At 33.8% G+C, this 16910-nt stretch overlaps 1 protein-coding gene across 6 annotated transcripts in view; it reads right to left on the minus strand.

Moving 5' to 3' along the window:
* LOC145268864 (sorting nexin-25-like) overlaps positions 1 to 16910 on the minus strand; it is a 631480-nt gene that overhangs the window by 201649 nt on the left and 412921 nt on the right. For all 6 annotated transcript variants that reach the window (XM_080124584.1, XM_080124583.1, XM_080124587.1 and 3 more), the window contains exon 13: positions 4131 to 4275. In XM_080124584.1, coding sequence (XP_079980710.1) covers positions 4131 to 4275 — 145 coding nt within the window. The remainder of the gene's footprint in view (positions 1 to 4130; positions 4276 to 16910) is intronic.

Consider the following 16910-nt stretch of genomic DNA (forward strand, 5'->3'; position numbering starts at 1 on the left):
AATGAAAGAAAAACGGAACATTTTTATTATTAAAAAAAAAAAAAAGGAAAATGGCAGGTGACTATGAACTCCATACACACAAATATATATGTCCATCATTTGAACGATCAGAACATTATTATTGCATTTCCAAACTAACAATTACTTAAAGAACTGTTATCATTTTTTAAAATATCTTTTTTACTTACCTTTTATGTTATATATATATATATATATATATATATAATAAGAATTACAGTTAATTTACCAAAATGGCAAAATTAAAGTATATTATAAATATTAAAGAATTAATATTTATAAAGTAATCTCAATCAGATATAAAAGCTTGATAAAACCAAATAGGAGATAGAGCTTATAATAAGCACAAGTAGTTAATAAAACATGTTAAAAAACACTTTGAAAAAGAGTTAAAAACATATTTAATTTTAAAAAGGAAACACTAAATAAATGGATAGTCCTTAATCTGCAGAGTTTCGAAAAAATACTTTCCTTCTCATCAGAGGGTAGGATTTAGCAAAATGCGGGATCAAATTTTGCATACAAAAGTATTAAATGAAACTACAATTAAGTCATAGATCTTACTTGATAACAAAAAGTGAAGCAGACGGAATAGGGTGAATAAAAAAGTGATTTCATGTGAATGGACAGTCTGGTAAATGACGGTAAAATCCAAATATGCAGAATCCAAGAAAGTTAAATTTCCATTCGCACAAGTAAAATCCAAGAGAATCGTGTAATTGGAAGATGATCCAAAGTAATCCAAAAGGCAGAAATCTGTGGAATAATTCACAAATAGGTACAAGAAAAAGAGAAAGAATTCCAATATATTATTAAAAGAAAGATAAAATGTGCGTAAAAAAAGGAATTATTACGAAGTAAATGACAAAAATGACAAAATGTGACGCTATGTTAACAAAGGTTTATATACCACAAAGACACACGTCCAGATTCAGATAGTGCAAAAGAAACAGAAACGGCAGAAAAAGAAAAGGAAGGAAAGAAAAATTCCAAACTGTGTTAAATGCTTGCAGAGGGCAAAAAAAAAACAGGATTGGTAACAAAATATTCTGTTTCTTCTCACGTACAGGCATTTGAGTTATTTCGGGCCATAAAAACAAAATATTGACTTGATAATTAACTTTTTCTAAGGGATTGAGGAAATAAAATAGATGTTTTGATGACAAGATAATGGCTTTTATCCAGGTGTATTAAACATTTCTTGATGAGGGTGGACCTGTCAGAGAACATTGGTCACAGGGCTAATTAACAGCATATTATTATTCAGACACTGATTATCGGCAAAACCAAGAAGCTGATCAGGCTTATTGGTGCTGTTAACACTGTTGATAGAGTTTTAAAGTGTATCAAGTGGTGAATTGCTTGTCAGGACTACGAGGGGAACCACCCATATCCACAATGATAATTAATAATTGAATTACTTGGATCTTTCCTTGTGGTTGGAGTATAGATTGTGATTATTGCAAATCTAGAAAACACCTTTACAATTATGACCCCCTCCTACTCAGAGTAACAGTAATAGATTAAGTTCCATGAAGAAAGGAAAGAGAAAAGTGGACTTAGAAGCCTATTGACCATTCATGGTCTTACAAAATTGGGATTTGTACTGGTAACTTGAGACAACAGTGTGTTGTTGAAATTTATGAATTCTATTGGGAGGGAGGCAGAGTTATGGCCAGATTTTACCAAAGAGTGCTGTACAGCCACAAATATTAAGAGCCTAAATTAAGATGTTAATTTTATTTTTATTTCGGACTATTAGTCTCATCTTTATTAGTTGTTGTTTGTTTGTTTTTATTGGTTCACAACGTTTCGGCCAACTTCCTCTGGCCTTCGTCAGGTGGTAACCGCGACGGATAGGAACTTCGAATCTCCTAACTGCATTCTCAGCCATCACTGCCATCCGTAGTTGTCGTCTCACCACATTTTTGACCAATTACCTCTGGCACGCTTTGGGTGGGATTGAAACCGCTATCTTCAGACAATGTTCATCTGGAACCGTAGAGATTCAACGTCTCTATCAACTGCGCCACGGGCCCCGAAGGGCGATCAAGGTTGGATTCTTTGATCTTATAAATCCACATTTATTCATTATCTGATCTTCCATAGTCGGGTCCGTACCGATTGGTATATATATGTATTATTCCTTAATTGGAATTTTTTATTTTGAGATGAGCATTTTTATGTTAATTTTATTTTTATTTCGGACTATTAGTCTCATCTTTATTAGTTGTTGTTTGTTTGTTTGTTTTTATTGGTTCACAACGTTTCGGCCAACTTCCTCTGGCCTTCGTCAGGTGGTAACCGCGACGGATAGGAACTTCGAATCTCCTAACTGCATTCTCAGCCATCACTGCCATCCGTAGTTGTCGTCTCACCACATTTTTGACCAATTACCTCTGGCACGCTTTGGGTGGGATTGAAACCGCTATCTTCAGACAATGTTCATCTGGAACCGTAGATATTCAACGTCTCTATCAACTGCGCCACGGGCCCCGAAGGGCGATCAAGGTTGGATTCTTTGATCTTATAAATCCACATTTATTCATTATCTGATCTTCCATAGTCGGGTCCGTACCGATTGGTATATATATATATTATTCCTTAATTCGTGGCGCAGTTGATAGAGACGTTGAATATCTACGGTTCCAGATGAACATTGTCTGAAGATAGCGGTTTCAATCCCACCCAAAGCGTGCCAGAGGTAATTGGTCAAAAATGTGGTGAGACGACAACTACGGATGGCAGTGATGGCTGAGAATGCAGTTAGGAGATTCGAAGTTCCTATCCGTCGCGGTTACCACCTGACGAAGGCCAGAGGAAGTTGGCCGAAACGTTGTGAACCAATAAAAACAAACAAACAACAACTAATAAAGATGAGACTAATAGTCCGAAGTAAAAATAAAATTAACATAAAAATGCTCATCTCAAAATAAAAAATTCCAATTAAGGAATAATATATATATATACCTAAATTAAGACTTGTGAAGAATCAGAGCGTGTAATTTTTCAACAAATAATTATTGCTACTTTATCCAAAAAGACCAGTTAACAGAATGTTATTCTTTCAGCTTGAAATCACCTTTGCTTCCAGTGATATAGTATATGGTGACCAGTGACAGACATTTTACCTTTTTGCTCTTTTTACAACATGGGAGAAGTGGTGATTCGTCAGACAGGACCTTTGAACACTCAGGGCCTTTGCCAGAGATGAAGAGTGCCCGCCAGATACCAAGTGATCAACTGGGACCCAGAAGAATCAAATTTGGTGATGTCACTCACTGGACATTGTTAGAGGAATAAAAGGGTATACATTGACTCAGACTGGCAGTTTTAAAATGGAACAAAAAAAATGGCAAATATTTTTTTTGAATGGCAAATAAGAAAAGATGGTTACTGCCTGTTTCTCCCTACCCTCCACGATAATCACAACAACCCAGATATGGTTAATAATTATCTTCATATACCAATTAAGTTAACTTAATGAACTTAAAACCAATGTTTTTCAAAGTGATCAATATAAAGTAAAGTTTTATAAAAATAAACATATAAACATTAGTACAGTCCATGCAAGTTAAAGCAGCATTTCAATGTTAATACATTTCCTCAGTACTGTAAGATTAACTAGATATTAAATTCGGAAAAGAAATCAGACAAAATAAAATTGGTCAGCAAAAAAAAAAAAAAAAAAATTAAGTAAAAAGTTTATCTAATTAATCTTTTTTACAAGATTATAGTTATGGAAGTGGTTGAGGTAAGCATTAGCCCCTACCAACTAACATCAATCCTACAGCTAATACACATTGCAAAGACCTTATTGTAACACATACACCTATGCCACATATGAATCCACACGCATGCCCACATATTATGCACACTTGAAGCAAAAAAAGTTTATTAAGTGTTTCATTTTCAGATTAAATATGTTTTTAACTCTTTTTCAAAGTGTTTTTTAACATGTTTTATTAACTATTTTCTCATATATATATATATATATATATATATATATATATATATATATAAAGCTTGAATAGCTTAACTGTGAAGTATTGTATTATGTAGTCAAGATAAAGCTATGATCAAAGAAAACAATAATAACAATAATTACTTACCTAAAGAAGGTGATTGCTTTAGTGGTTCACCTTCGAGAGCCAACATGTATTCATGGTAGACATCACTTACAATAAAATTTGGGTAATGTTGTTTTTCTAATATCAGATAGATTTGGTTCTGAGCTTCATAAAAAGCATCTGGTCCCTTTATAATAAAAAAAGAAGGATTTTTAAACTGAAAAATATCCAAACTAATCATATTGAACATTTTTAACTCAATCTATTACTAATAGAGATTTCTTCTGTCTCTAGCTTAAGCCTTTTTTTTTTCTTTTTTTTTTTACATAGGCATCACCACATTATCAAGGCCAAGAGGCCACTCAAGGATAAGGGTTAAAGAGTGTACAGTAGAAATTGGACAATATAGTAATCATTAGTAATGAAAATTTGGTAAATTTGATAACTTATATGGAACGGTTCATCAAGAACTTATTTACGCTAGACTTGAAGACAACCATATTGTGGAAAGCAGGAAAACAAAAGACAATTTCACAGGCATGCAGTTCTAAGAAAGAAGCTTTGTTCATGGAATCTACGTTTAGGTTTAGGCACAGATAAAGAGTGAGGGGAATTATTGATAGTGTTTACAGCTAGACGAGTGTTTCTTGTGAAAGTTTGGCAAGGGGGGACCATAGATTGAAGCTCAGTCGAACACTTTCCATGAAAATAACGATACATCAGAGACAAACTCGCAACATCTCTTCTGTGAGATAGAGGTTGCAAGGAAGAGAAAATGACATCTCCTACGAGGCTACGAAGTCTATTTTGAACTCTATCAAGGCAGGCCAAGTCCTTTCTAGCAGCTCCTGCCCAGATGTGGCAACAGTATTCCATCCTTGGACGTACCTGGCTCTTATATAGATAGAGAATAGCATCAGCAGTGAGATATCTACCGGATCGATAGAATGATCCCACCATTTTTCCAGCGGCCTTGGCAACAGATTTGATGTACGTGTTCAATTTAAGATCAGGAGTAATGGTCAAGCCAAGAAGCTTGTCAAAACTTGAGGCCTCCTGAAGACGAGAGCCATTCATTTCAATTGATGCCAGATGTGGATCAGAATGTTGATGATGTAAAGAGAGAAGCTTGGTTTTAGATGCATTAAAAGTAACCAGCCACTCCTTACCCCATTGTACTACGTGCTCAAGATCAGAGGAGAGAGAATTGGAGAGAACTTGGTCGTTTACTGTCTTAGATGTGCTACCATAAATGGTAGTGTCGTCAGCATAAATGTCTACAAATGATGTAAGGATGTGATTTGGAAGATCATTAATGTAGATCAGGAAAAGAGTTGGGCCCAGGATGGACCCGAGGGACACCGGCATTAATACTGTGAGCTTCTGATTTTTGCCCCTCAACTACTACTCTTATGAACCTATCAGAAAGAAATGATTTAATAATTGAGAAGACATTTCCAGCAATACCATAGCTAGAGATCTTATGAAGTAAACCTTTATGCCATACCCTATCAAAGGCCTTAGATATGTCAAGAGCAATTTCCCTAGAAAGGTTGCCTCTGTCGAGAGATTTGCTAATCCTATGAGATATAACTGTAAGCACATCTGCTGTAGATCTAGCAGAACGGAAACCATATTGAGTGTCACTAAGAAGGTTATTTTTGTTGAGATGGTTGATTACTTCTGTATTTAACACAGATTCCAGCAACTTACTCATGACGCACAGGAGACTTATTGGTCTGTACTGAGAGAGGGATGAGCGATCACCTGAATTCTTAAATACAGGGCATACTGATGAAATTTTCCAGGGAGATGGGAAACTATTCTCCTTAAGACAACGTTTAAACAGTTTTGTAAGTATGGGCGCTAGTTCAGGTTGAAGTTTTTTGAGTACTATAATTGGAATACCGTCAGGGCCAGTTGCTTTACTGGAATCAAGGTTTTTGATTAGCTTGGCAACATCACGTACAGATATACGTATATCACATAGCGTGTTTTCTGATACAGGAGGAAATATTGGGGGTTGGCGGCCTTGATCGCAAAGGGTAGAATTAGCTGCAAAGTTCTTGACAAAGAGTTTGGCTTTGTCTGATGCTGACGAGATTACCTCAGATCCATTGATAATAGTTGGGATGGAGCACACGCTTCTGTTCAGGATTCTGTTTGCTATTTGCCAAAACTGGTGGGAACCAAGCCGCTGCTCAGCTACTTTGGACTTAACGGATTGAGTATACAACTCTCTTGCATTCTTTAATACTTTCTTACAATGGTTGCTGGCAGTCCTGAAAGCGGCTTTAGTTTCCATACATCTATTACGTTGGAAACAGTGGAAAAAGTGATTTCTGTGCGCAATGGCAGCAGCACATTCTGGAGAGAACCATGGCTGGCTGTTAGGTTTTTGCTGAAACTTTTTCGAGGGTATGAAACGGTCAATACCTACAATTAACCATTCCGTCAGGTCTAATACTATAGAGGACACATCCTTTTTAAACATGGAATGCAGAGGTAGATCAGATATAAATGTACGGAAGCTATCCCAGTCAGCCTTCAATATACTGTACGATGGAGAGGTACGTCTGGGGACTTATTACATTTCATTTTTATCTTAATTGATACAACATACTATTACTTCTATTAAAATATATTATTTTTTCAATGCTCAATTCATGGAAGGGAAGGTACTGGAGTATTTGTACTGCTGTAATGATATCATTCTCCTAGGCATTACCTCCTCCTTTGGGAGGGGAGAGGATAATGTAGTATCTGTTTTGTGGTCATGATATCATCCTTCCAAGCTCGTAAAAATAATGATTCGGAAGAATGATTTGCATTTTTTTACTAATATATACAGCAGAGGTCCTTCATCATGTTTATGTTTTACAGCTAATCAATCCACCTTAAGTCATTGATGTCCAAACTGATTGCAAATGAAAATAGTATTTCAGCTTAAAAACCCTTAAAAAATTACAACACACTCACACGCATATAATAAGAACAAATAATGAAAAAGGGGCTTATTAATACTTACTGTAGTTTCATGATAGACCCGATTATCATAAATGTATTCTTATTCCATAAGTCTGTATACCTTTGAATATGAACTATCCAGAATCCAATTTTAATATTAATTTTCTCATGTAGTCATTTTTTCTTATGGCATGAAGAAAATTCTTGTGATTAAATTTGAAATGTATCAATAATATTTATACTCATTTGTGTTTAAAATATTGCAATTACCAGTTCTTGGAGTAATTCTTAACAACCTTTAGCATTTATTTGTCCATTTTCCAAATATCAAATGCTATGGATAAAGTGTTTACATTTAAAATTATGTTTTTTTTTTTGTTTTTCTATCTAAATTATTTACCACACCAAGGATGTTGAGAATTTAGTCGAATTTGTAACTATGTATGTTTATGCCAGTATCACTTGATTAACCGTCACAAAACAAAATATTGATCATAAGCTAAGTTTGAACTGATCTAATTTTAGGATATCTATAACAAAAGTCAAGGTTAAAAAAAAGGTAAAAGTCACTGCTTATATCATAGCCAATTCTCACATCTTACATGACCTTACCATTGTCCAGTCGTTTGACATTTTCATGGAATTTCAACTTATGTTGTCAGGTAGAAGCATGCAGTCATACAACTGACATATGTTCTTGTTAATAATATCTATTTTTGATTAGTTTTGAAATGCTATGGACAAAGGATTATATTCACTTGTGTTTAATATTTTATATCAATGTAAACTATGAATAAAGCGTTTCTTGGCAAAAAATAATTGCTTCACATTTTACAAATAAAAATTATGGAAAACATAAAGCATTTAAAATTATACATTATAATCTTTCACTATTCATTTGGTAAAAAGTTAACGATTTGCATGTGCCCTTTGTGAAAACAGGTCAGTATTAGTTATCTTCTGCTTCTAATGGGAATTATAATCCACCATTAGAGATCTGCAGATTCAAGTTTGAATCTGCTGGTCTCAAATGGTGGATTATTATTCCCATTAGTGTTACTGTTAGATCAAGTTTATAGCAGTTACGTCAGCACTTTCCTAAAATTTTCATCAGCATCAATGGTGGGATATCAAACTTAAACCTCATTTTCTGATCTATTTGTGTAGATGAATGAACGATTCATTTTTATGTTAAAAATTTCAGAATGATAGACAATTGTGTTGCGAATCTAATATTATTTGGGATTTTCAAGCATTCATGGAAGAGTTTCTGATACAGGAGATTTATAGGCATGTGTTTATCTAGTTCTTCAAGACAAGTTCTTTCATTCTTAAACTGAATGGTTTTCCTTTTGCTTGAAAAGTTTAGTGCATTCTGGGTGAAAAATGTTATGATGACAGCTTTACAAAGTATTATAGAGCCAGTTTTTGTTTTGTGTATATTATAGCTTCTTTGCATAGGCTTTCCTTTGGTGAAGTATTCTGAGCTCTAATCCAATTGTTCATGTTCCCTCAGATATGATTTTCTTCAATGCGCTATATATAACTCACTCATAATTCAGCTTGGTGCTATTCAATGTTCTATATAGTTTTAGTAGGGTTTTCTGATCTGCTTCTAAGTTAGGGTGAATGAATCACTGTTTGATATTAAACAGGATACCAAAAAATTCTTGCTGTTTTATGGTGGCTAATTCAGTGCTTTAGCATTTCAGTACAGGGTCATTTAAAGTGATGACAGAAACAAATACTTTTAGTTTTTATTTTCCTACGATGCTGCATTTCCATGTTAGGTCTTTTCTATGTCAAAGAAAATTGCTGATGTGTGTTCCTTTTGGATAAAAGTTTCAAATTCTACTGAATGATTTGTAGTACTTCTATTGCTAAACACTGATTGATACACAAGTTACACTCCACTTTCGCTTTTATGCAACACAATAATAAAACAAACGTCAAAGGCCCAGGGTTCGGATTTCAATAAGAATAAAAAATGATAAAAAGAACATAGTGAATGGGTTTTCCAATTAAATAGTTAATTTTCCAATTAATAGTTAAGGAAAAGCAACAATTATGAAATAACATTAGACAATCTGGTAAATATATTTATTCATACAAGTACAAGAAATATTAATAAAAGGTTGAAGGTTCAATCCTCAGAGTGGGCGACCGAAAAATACAATTGCGAATTACTTAAGACCTCTATCCAGTTATGGCTGACAGAACAAAAGCATGCCACCCCTGTGAAGTAAATAAAGGGTTCTGCTTGAAATTCCGTCCAAATTCCCGAGTTCAACAGAAACATTCCTGAGTTCGACAAGATACACCTGAAGAAGGTCGGAGATTACATCGACTGAAACGTTGTGAAAATCACACTCAAGATAAAAACAGTAGTTCGATTATCCCAAATATAATAGGTGTTTGGAATGTGCTGTAATTTGGTTGTAATTCTTTGTTTAGAATAAAGGAGTGTATGAGATTTGTGTGCCCTATGTTAAGCTGAGATAAGATAACTTGTTCTTTCCTGGATTTTGTGAGGACAGAGATATATTTATCTTGGGTCTTATTTGAAATAATTTGTTTTGGGTGTTGTTCATTTTGTTGCCATTTATTTTGAAGAAATTTATTTATTTTTGGTATCATTATATATGGAATTGTGAGATTTTTTTTTAGGGGGGGGTAATTTGAGAGCAGATTGGGTTGCTTTGTCAGCTCTTTCATTGCGTTTTTCTCCTATGTGGCTATGTTTCCAGCACAAAAGAATTTCTTTATTGTTGGACATATTGTTTAGTTTGCATAGAAGTTTTATGATGAGGAGATTTTCAAAATATTGAATCTGAAAGTATGATGAATTTTTGGTAATTGCTGTTTGAGACAATGTCACGTGCTAGTTATATGCTGTAAAGATTGAGATTTCTGTTGGTTTTTTAAAGGTGTTATGTTAGATACTGCTGATCAAGTTGTCTTTGTCCTTGCATCCATCTGCTCATATGAGATGGTATTTGGGATATTGTAAGAGGATTTTGTGGATTTCATCTTGATAGGTGCTTGGGTGGGTTTCTGTTTTGATAATTTTTTTAAACTAAGATTTATATTTGATTTTTAATTATCCATGGCAGGGCATTTGGGATTATATGGTTGTGTATGTTTAAAATGGGGATTTCAATTCCTTTAAGTGTAGATTCCATTCTTAGTCCAAATCGTTTTATTGTTTTTTTCTTTACTTTCAAATAGCTCTTTATATTTTGGGTTGAAAATGTTTTCATAAGCTGCGTTAGATGGGGTGGATTTGATTTTTATATAGTATTGTAGTGCTAGTTTTTCTGTTCATGATTGTGAATGAGTTTCATTTGATTCTACGAACAAGCTATCAATTGAAGATGTCCTGAAAGCTCTTAAAATTTGTCTTAAGCTTTCATGGTGAATCGAATCTAATTTTCTTTGATATGACTTTCTGGTTGATCTATAGATAAATCTGGCATAGTCTAATTGAGATCTGATAATGTATTTGCATATTTTATGAAGGGTTTATTGATCAGCTTCCACTTCCTAACCCTAGCCACTACTTGAACGAGTTGTAGGGTTTTGTTGCTTTTGTTTTTTAGATAATTTATGAAATTTAATTTCTTATCAAATATGAATCCGAGAAATTTGTATTGGTTGACCACTGGTATTATGTTTTCTTATAGTTTGAGGGCTGGATCATTATGCATTTTCCTTAAAGAATACAAATGAATGCACTGAGTTTTGGTTGTTGAGAAACTGAAGCCATTGTTTATAGCCCAGTTATTTATTCTATATAGATTTGATTGCAATGTTCTTTCTATTGTTTGGATATGAGAGGATCTGTAGCTGATATTAATTGTAGGTGTTAATATTTTTATTATATCATTTATTTTTATTGAAAATAGTGTTGTGGACAGGATATTCATTGTGGAATACCTTCTGTTAATCTGTTTTGTGTATCTGATAAAGTTGTTCCCATTTGAACTTTGAAGTTTCTAATACATAAGAAATTTTTGATGAATAATGCAAGTCTTCCATGTATGCCTACCTTTTAGAGTTCTTTTATGATACCATATCTTCAAATGGTATCAAGCTTTTTTCTATGTTGAAAAATATTGCTGTCATATGTTTTTGATGAAAGCTTTTCTTATGATAGTTTCTAATCGAATTATTTGGTCTATTGTTCCTCTTTTTTCCGAAATCCTGTTTGAATATTTGTGATTTGATTATTTATTTCAAGTAGCTATATTAGTCTATTGTTGACTATATGTTCCATTGTTTTATGTAGGCAACTTGTTTAAGCAATGAGTCTATAGTTTTGTGAGTTAGATGCCTCTTTATCTGTTTTAGGTGTTGGGATAATTGTCATTTGTTTCATGTTTTCAGAATAGATTATTTGTCCATCAACTATTTAGGATGCTTAGAAGCAGTGGCGACTCGTGCCTGGAGCTGTGGAACTGCAGCACCCCCAAGTCATTTCTACTCAATATTATCAATACATGTTAAAAAGAATGCATTTATTTTTTTTTCTTTCTATGTGATAATATATCATCATCATCATCATCATAATAATAATATATATATATATATATATAAAATCTTGAAGCTTAATGTCGATAACTGCCCCCATATTCATATAAGCATAAAAGTAAAACTTTGCTTGGAGCTGCGAAATTCACAGTTACACATTCTTAGTGAAGTTCGCTTGTGCGCACGCCCGCTTTAGACGACCGATAAAAGCCAATTTGGAGCTGTAGTTTTTGCAGTTCCAAACGCTTGTGAAATGCGGTGTTTGCGCATTTTCGCTTATATTATTTTTTTTTAAGAGGCTTGTTTACAAATGTTTTCTTTTTATTATTATTAAAAAGTGTAACGTGTTCTTGTAAATAAAATCTCCACCTTAAAAAAAATTCTCACATTTTTAAATGTGATTTAAGCAGACAAAAATACACAATATGCCAAACTTTGTTTTTTAATTAAAAGTGTTCGGGCTTTTAGTCGTGAAGCTACCAACGCGACTAATGATATTTTTTTTTTTACCTATATGGTAAATATATATTGTTTGTGTTTTGAAGTAGTTTGTAATCTATTTATTTTGTAGTAGTTAAACTTTACAGAATAAAAAATATTTACAATCTTTTTTATAGAAAAGAGAAGAAAATTTTATTTTTAAAATACATTTTAGTTAGAAATGTTTTTACCTTATGTATATATACACACACACATATATATACGTGCACACACACACACACATATATATACACACACACACATATAGACACACACACACTATATATATATATATATATATATATATATATATATATATATATATATAAAAACTTTAGGATTTATTTACCTCCAACGAGGACAATGTAAGAAATTTTACACTTTGAACAAAGTTTTTTTTAATTAAAATGTGCAATAACAAAACGAGTAAGTAAAACCGTTTTTATAATAAGCCCAGTAAATAGCAAAGTTTGTTTTTTTTGTAAAAAGATTTGTAAATAAAATTATATATCTTTAAATGTTTTTTGTTTGCTCATAGTACAAACATGTAAACTTTTTTATTCTATATTTTTTTTACAAAGTTTTGTTATAAACAGATTTTTAACTTTTAAATAAACTGTTATCCAATAAAACAATTTTAAATGGTAAACTCCTAGCTTTACCATCGTGTGCATGCAAGTAAATTTCAAAGTTTTTGGTTTTATGAAAAAATAATTATTAAAAATTGTAAATTAAATGTATTTTAAAAATGTTTTTCATTTGTTTCCCTGCAGACAAAGCCCATAAAATTTCATTTAATCTGTAAAGTTTAAAAGAAATATATTTGTATATCTTTTTATTACTCTGTAAAGTGTACACAATTTAAAATAGTATTTTTTAATTAAAATGTTTTTGCGTATTATCCCTTTTTTGACGGCTTATTATGGCAAAGTTAAAAATATTGTATTAAAAAAACAATTTTAATGACAAGCTTATTATGTTATATGCCTATTTTTAATTAACAAAAAGGTTTTTATAAATAAAACCTTTTTTAAATAGTAAAACTTTTTTCGTTAATAAAAATCTGTGATCTAAAAGTTATAAAAGTACGATTCAACTCAGTTAGAACTTCCTGTTCAGTTGAATCGCAAAAAGAGGATTACGTAAACATTGTATTCCTTCTACCCTAATTGATATTCTACTAATAGACTACCTAGTATTTACCTTTCCCAACACAATTGATATAAAAAAAATTTAACCATGGCCTCCTTGCATCCCCAAGAAATAACTTCTGCGACGGTAAGTGAACTTCAACAGATTGAGTTTTCACAGGTGTCTCTTCATGATAAAGTTGAAATTAAGAAAAGAGGCTGTTCAACGCGCTCGGCATTAGCAACAACAAAGTGTATATTCGGAAAAGTTGGCTTTGCACCTGTGAACTAAAAAAGGCATTGTTCTGCTTTCCTTGTTTGTTGTTTGGGGGTGATGTAACGTGGATAAAAGATGGTTTCAGAACTATTAGCAAAATGAAAGATAGAACTGAAAAGCACACGAAGTTAAAGAAGCACGTTGACAATGTAGTTTCCCTATCAATTTTGGGGACCATAAATATTAAAGAAAAACTAAGTGAGGCCTACAGACTTTCAATCAATCATCATAACATGAATGTTAAGAAAAACCGTGAAATTTTATCTAAAATAATAGATTGTATTTTCTTTTGTGGGAACTTTTAAACTCCCTTACGAGGACATGATGAAAAAGATAATTCAGTAAATTCAGGTGTATTTAGAGGATTATTAAATTTTGCATCTAAATTAGATCCAGATTTAAAGAATCACTTAGAAACCGGTAGTGTCTTCAAAGATGTTTCCAAAACCATTCAGAATGACATACTTGACTGTCTTTTACAAATATACCGTGACGAAATAAGGGCAGAAATTAGGTAAGCTTCCTGTCATGTCATGGCAGATGTGTCTGAACATACACAAATGATCATTGTTTTACGGTATGTCTTGGATGAAAAAATACTTGAACGCTTTTGGGGATTCTTTATTCCAGAAAACCAAACCGCTGATGGGATATCAAAATGTATTCTACAACAATTGGATATAATCCTTCAAGGGAATCGCCCAAAACTGATAGCTCAGACATTTGATGGTACAAATGTCATAAAAGGCAAAAAAGCTGGTGTTCAGGCGAAAATAAAAGCAGTTTATAGTAATGCACATTTCACTCACTGTTATGCGCATCAACTTAATTTAATAATGAGGAATGTAGCAAACATTACACAAAATGCTAGAATATTTATCTCTAACATTTTGGCTATTCCGACTTTCTTTTCTAGATCACCACAGCGTCTGTCCATTCTCAAGAAGCGTCTGGATGTAAGCATTCCACGTCCATCCACCACAAGGTGGAACTTTAACATACATAGAGTTCATGAAAATGTTCAAGCATTAAAAAACTGTCACTGAAATTCAGTCAACATCATATGTAGATGAGACTGTTGCAGAAGTGACAGGAATTCTGAAATATTTGAACGATGAAAATTTCATATTTTGGTTTGAGCTATTTCATCAAATCATGTCTCATGTTGAAATTATTTCTCGGAAAATTAGTATTTCTGGAATAAAGAATCCCCAAAAGCGTTCAAGTACTTTTTCATCCAAGACATACCATAAAACAATGATCATTTGTGTACGTTCAGACACATCTGTTGTATCGTCAGCCATGACAGCTACAAATGAATACATAACAAATTTCAAAACTGCTATTTTAGAGATAAGAAACACCAAATACTGTGAAAATCCTTCACAAACACTCAAGAGTGAAGCTAAAGAACTGTGTGACTATATCAACGAAACATTCAATACTTGTTAAATTGTTTAACAAGAAAAGCTTTGCTAGTTTTAAGAAAAAACTACCTACAGAAGAGATATCCTTGACAGCTGAAGCATATCTCATGATTGACAAAGAAAAGTTTGAAACTGAGCTAGAAATATTTTATAGTAGGTCAGATATCCATGAGTATTGCAAAGTAATTGATCTCCTGAATTTTATTTTGGAAAAAAATTTAAGCGATGTTCTTAGTGAAATCACAAAACTCATAAAAATTCCCATGACTACATCAGAGGCAGAACACTGTTTTTCAACTCGGAAAAGAATAAAAATTTTTCTAAGGAACACCATGGATTGCGAAAGACTAAATGCACTTGCAGTGCTTTCAATTGAAAAAACGTTCTTCAGCAGTGATTCAGAAGTTAAGGGGAAAATTATCAATCTTTTCTCACAAATTAAAACAAGAAAAATCGAGTTTACTTTCAAATGAATGTAATAAGTAAAATGTTTAAAATATTTACATCTATTTAGGATTCCTTTAAGTTATTGTATTTTTATACGTGTGCATACGTATAAATTATGTTTTTATGTTTGTTTTATTTTTACACAATATTAAAACATTAGGTATTTTTTTTAAACAGAACCCCTACTAATCTTAGACACGAGCCGCCACTGCTTAGGAGACATTCGGTTATACATTTAGAAATTCATTGTGGATCAGGCCATACTGATGAATTATGAGATTTTTTTATTGAGTTGGTTAGCTTTATAAGAGTGGTTGGTTTGTTGTATGCTTCGGAGTTGTTTGAAGACAGATTTAGTTTATTTTTTCTGACATTTGTTTCATTTTTTTAAATTTTAGATTGATTTGACTCCTCAGCAAATTGTTTTGCTAGTGTGTCTGCTATATGTTTTTTTTAGTGTGTCTGCCATATGTTTTTGAAGTATAATGGGGGGGTTTCACCTCAAATACACAAACGGAATGTTCAAGAAAGATTATCGCTACAGTCCTCTGTCTCTACTCTCATTGCCTTCTCTCCTGCCTGATCGGGAATAATCTCCCAGCACCGATAAATGAACATCGTTTTATAGTTTCCATCTTCACGCACACACGAGATTACGCGAGAACGGACGAAATAAAAATGCTGGCCGCCATGTTTGTTCTTCCTTTTCTTCACCTGAACTCACTCGCTGAGCACCCACGGTAAGACTTGTCTTTCTTGCTTCTAACCACATGCCTTCCTGATCTCAAGATCACATTTCGTAGTCTCTCATCCACTGTGGCGGTCGCCTCTCTCTACTTGGCCTCTGAGGTGTCTTGTCGTCCTCCTCCTGTGGCTGCACACTCCCCTCCACTGCTTCGCCCTCATCTGGTCTGATGTCGAGAATGTGCCTCGGGACTCCTTCCACCACAATGTTGTTACTAGTGTTCCTCCCAGTCACGCGACCTCTACTCCATTTGTGTGGTGCAGCGCGCCCCCGGTGGCTTCACCCATACCTCGTCCCCAAGTTTAATTGTCCCTTTGGCCTCTACTTCTCGGCTTGCCAGCTCCACCCTGGGATGTCTCCAGGAATATGCAAATGTTGACAGTTGCGGGACCATCTCTGGTACTTGTCCCAGTTTAGGCGACATGTTATACCAGAAGATGGCTTGCTCAGGTTAGGTGCCTCCTCTTTCCGCAACTGCCTTTATGGTGCGGTGGTTTCTCTCCACGATCCCGTTGCCACTGGGTCTGTAGGCAGCTCTGAAAAATTGTTGGATCTTCCATTTCTTCAGTACTTCTGTCACTGCTACTGACTTGAATGCAGTCCCGTTGTCGGTTAACAACTCTTCCACGGGGCCTCGCTCCAAAAACACCTCATCAAGGATTGCTGCTATTTCATTGCCTGTTCCTCCATGTAGCTTCTTCCATAGGGCAAATCGCCCGGGCCCACAGTCAATCATGGTAATGGTCTGTAATGGGTGACATCGCATGCCAGTCTCTCCCAGATCCCACTCACCTCCAATTGGCCAGCTTCATGCGTGCT

Source organism: Euprymna scolopes, chromosome 4 (assembly GCF_053919585.1).
Source record: "Euprymna scolopes isolate OS-2025 chromosome 4, ASM5391958v1, whole genome shotgun sequence".
Lineage (NCBI taxonomy): Eukaryota > Metazoa > Mollusca > Cephalopoda > Sepiida > Sepiolidae > Euprymna > Euprymna scolopes.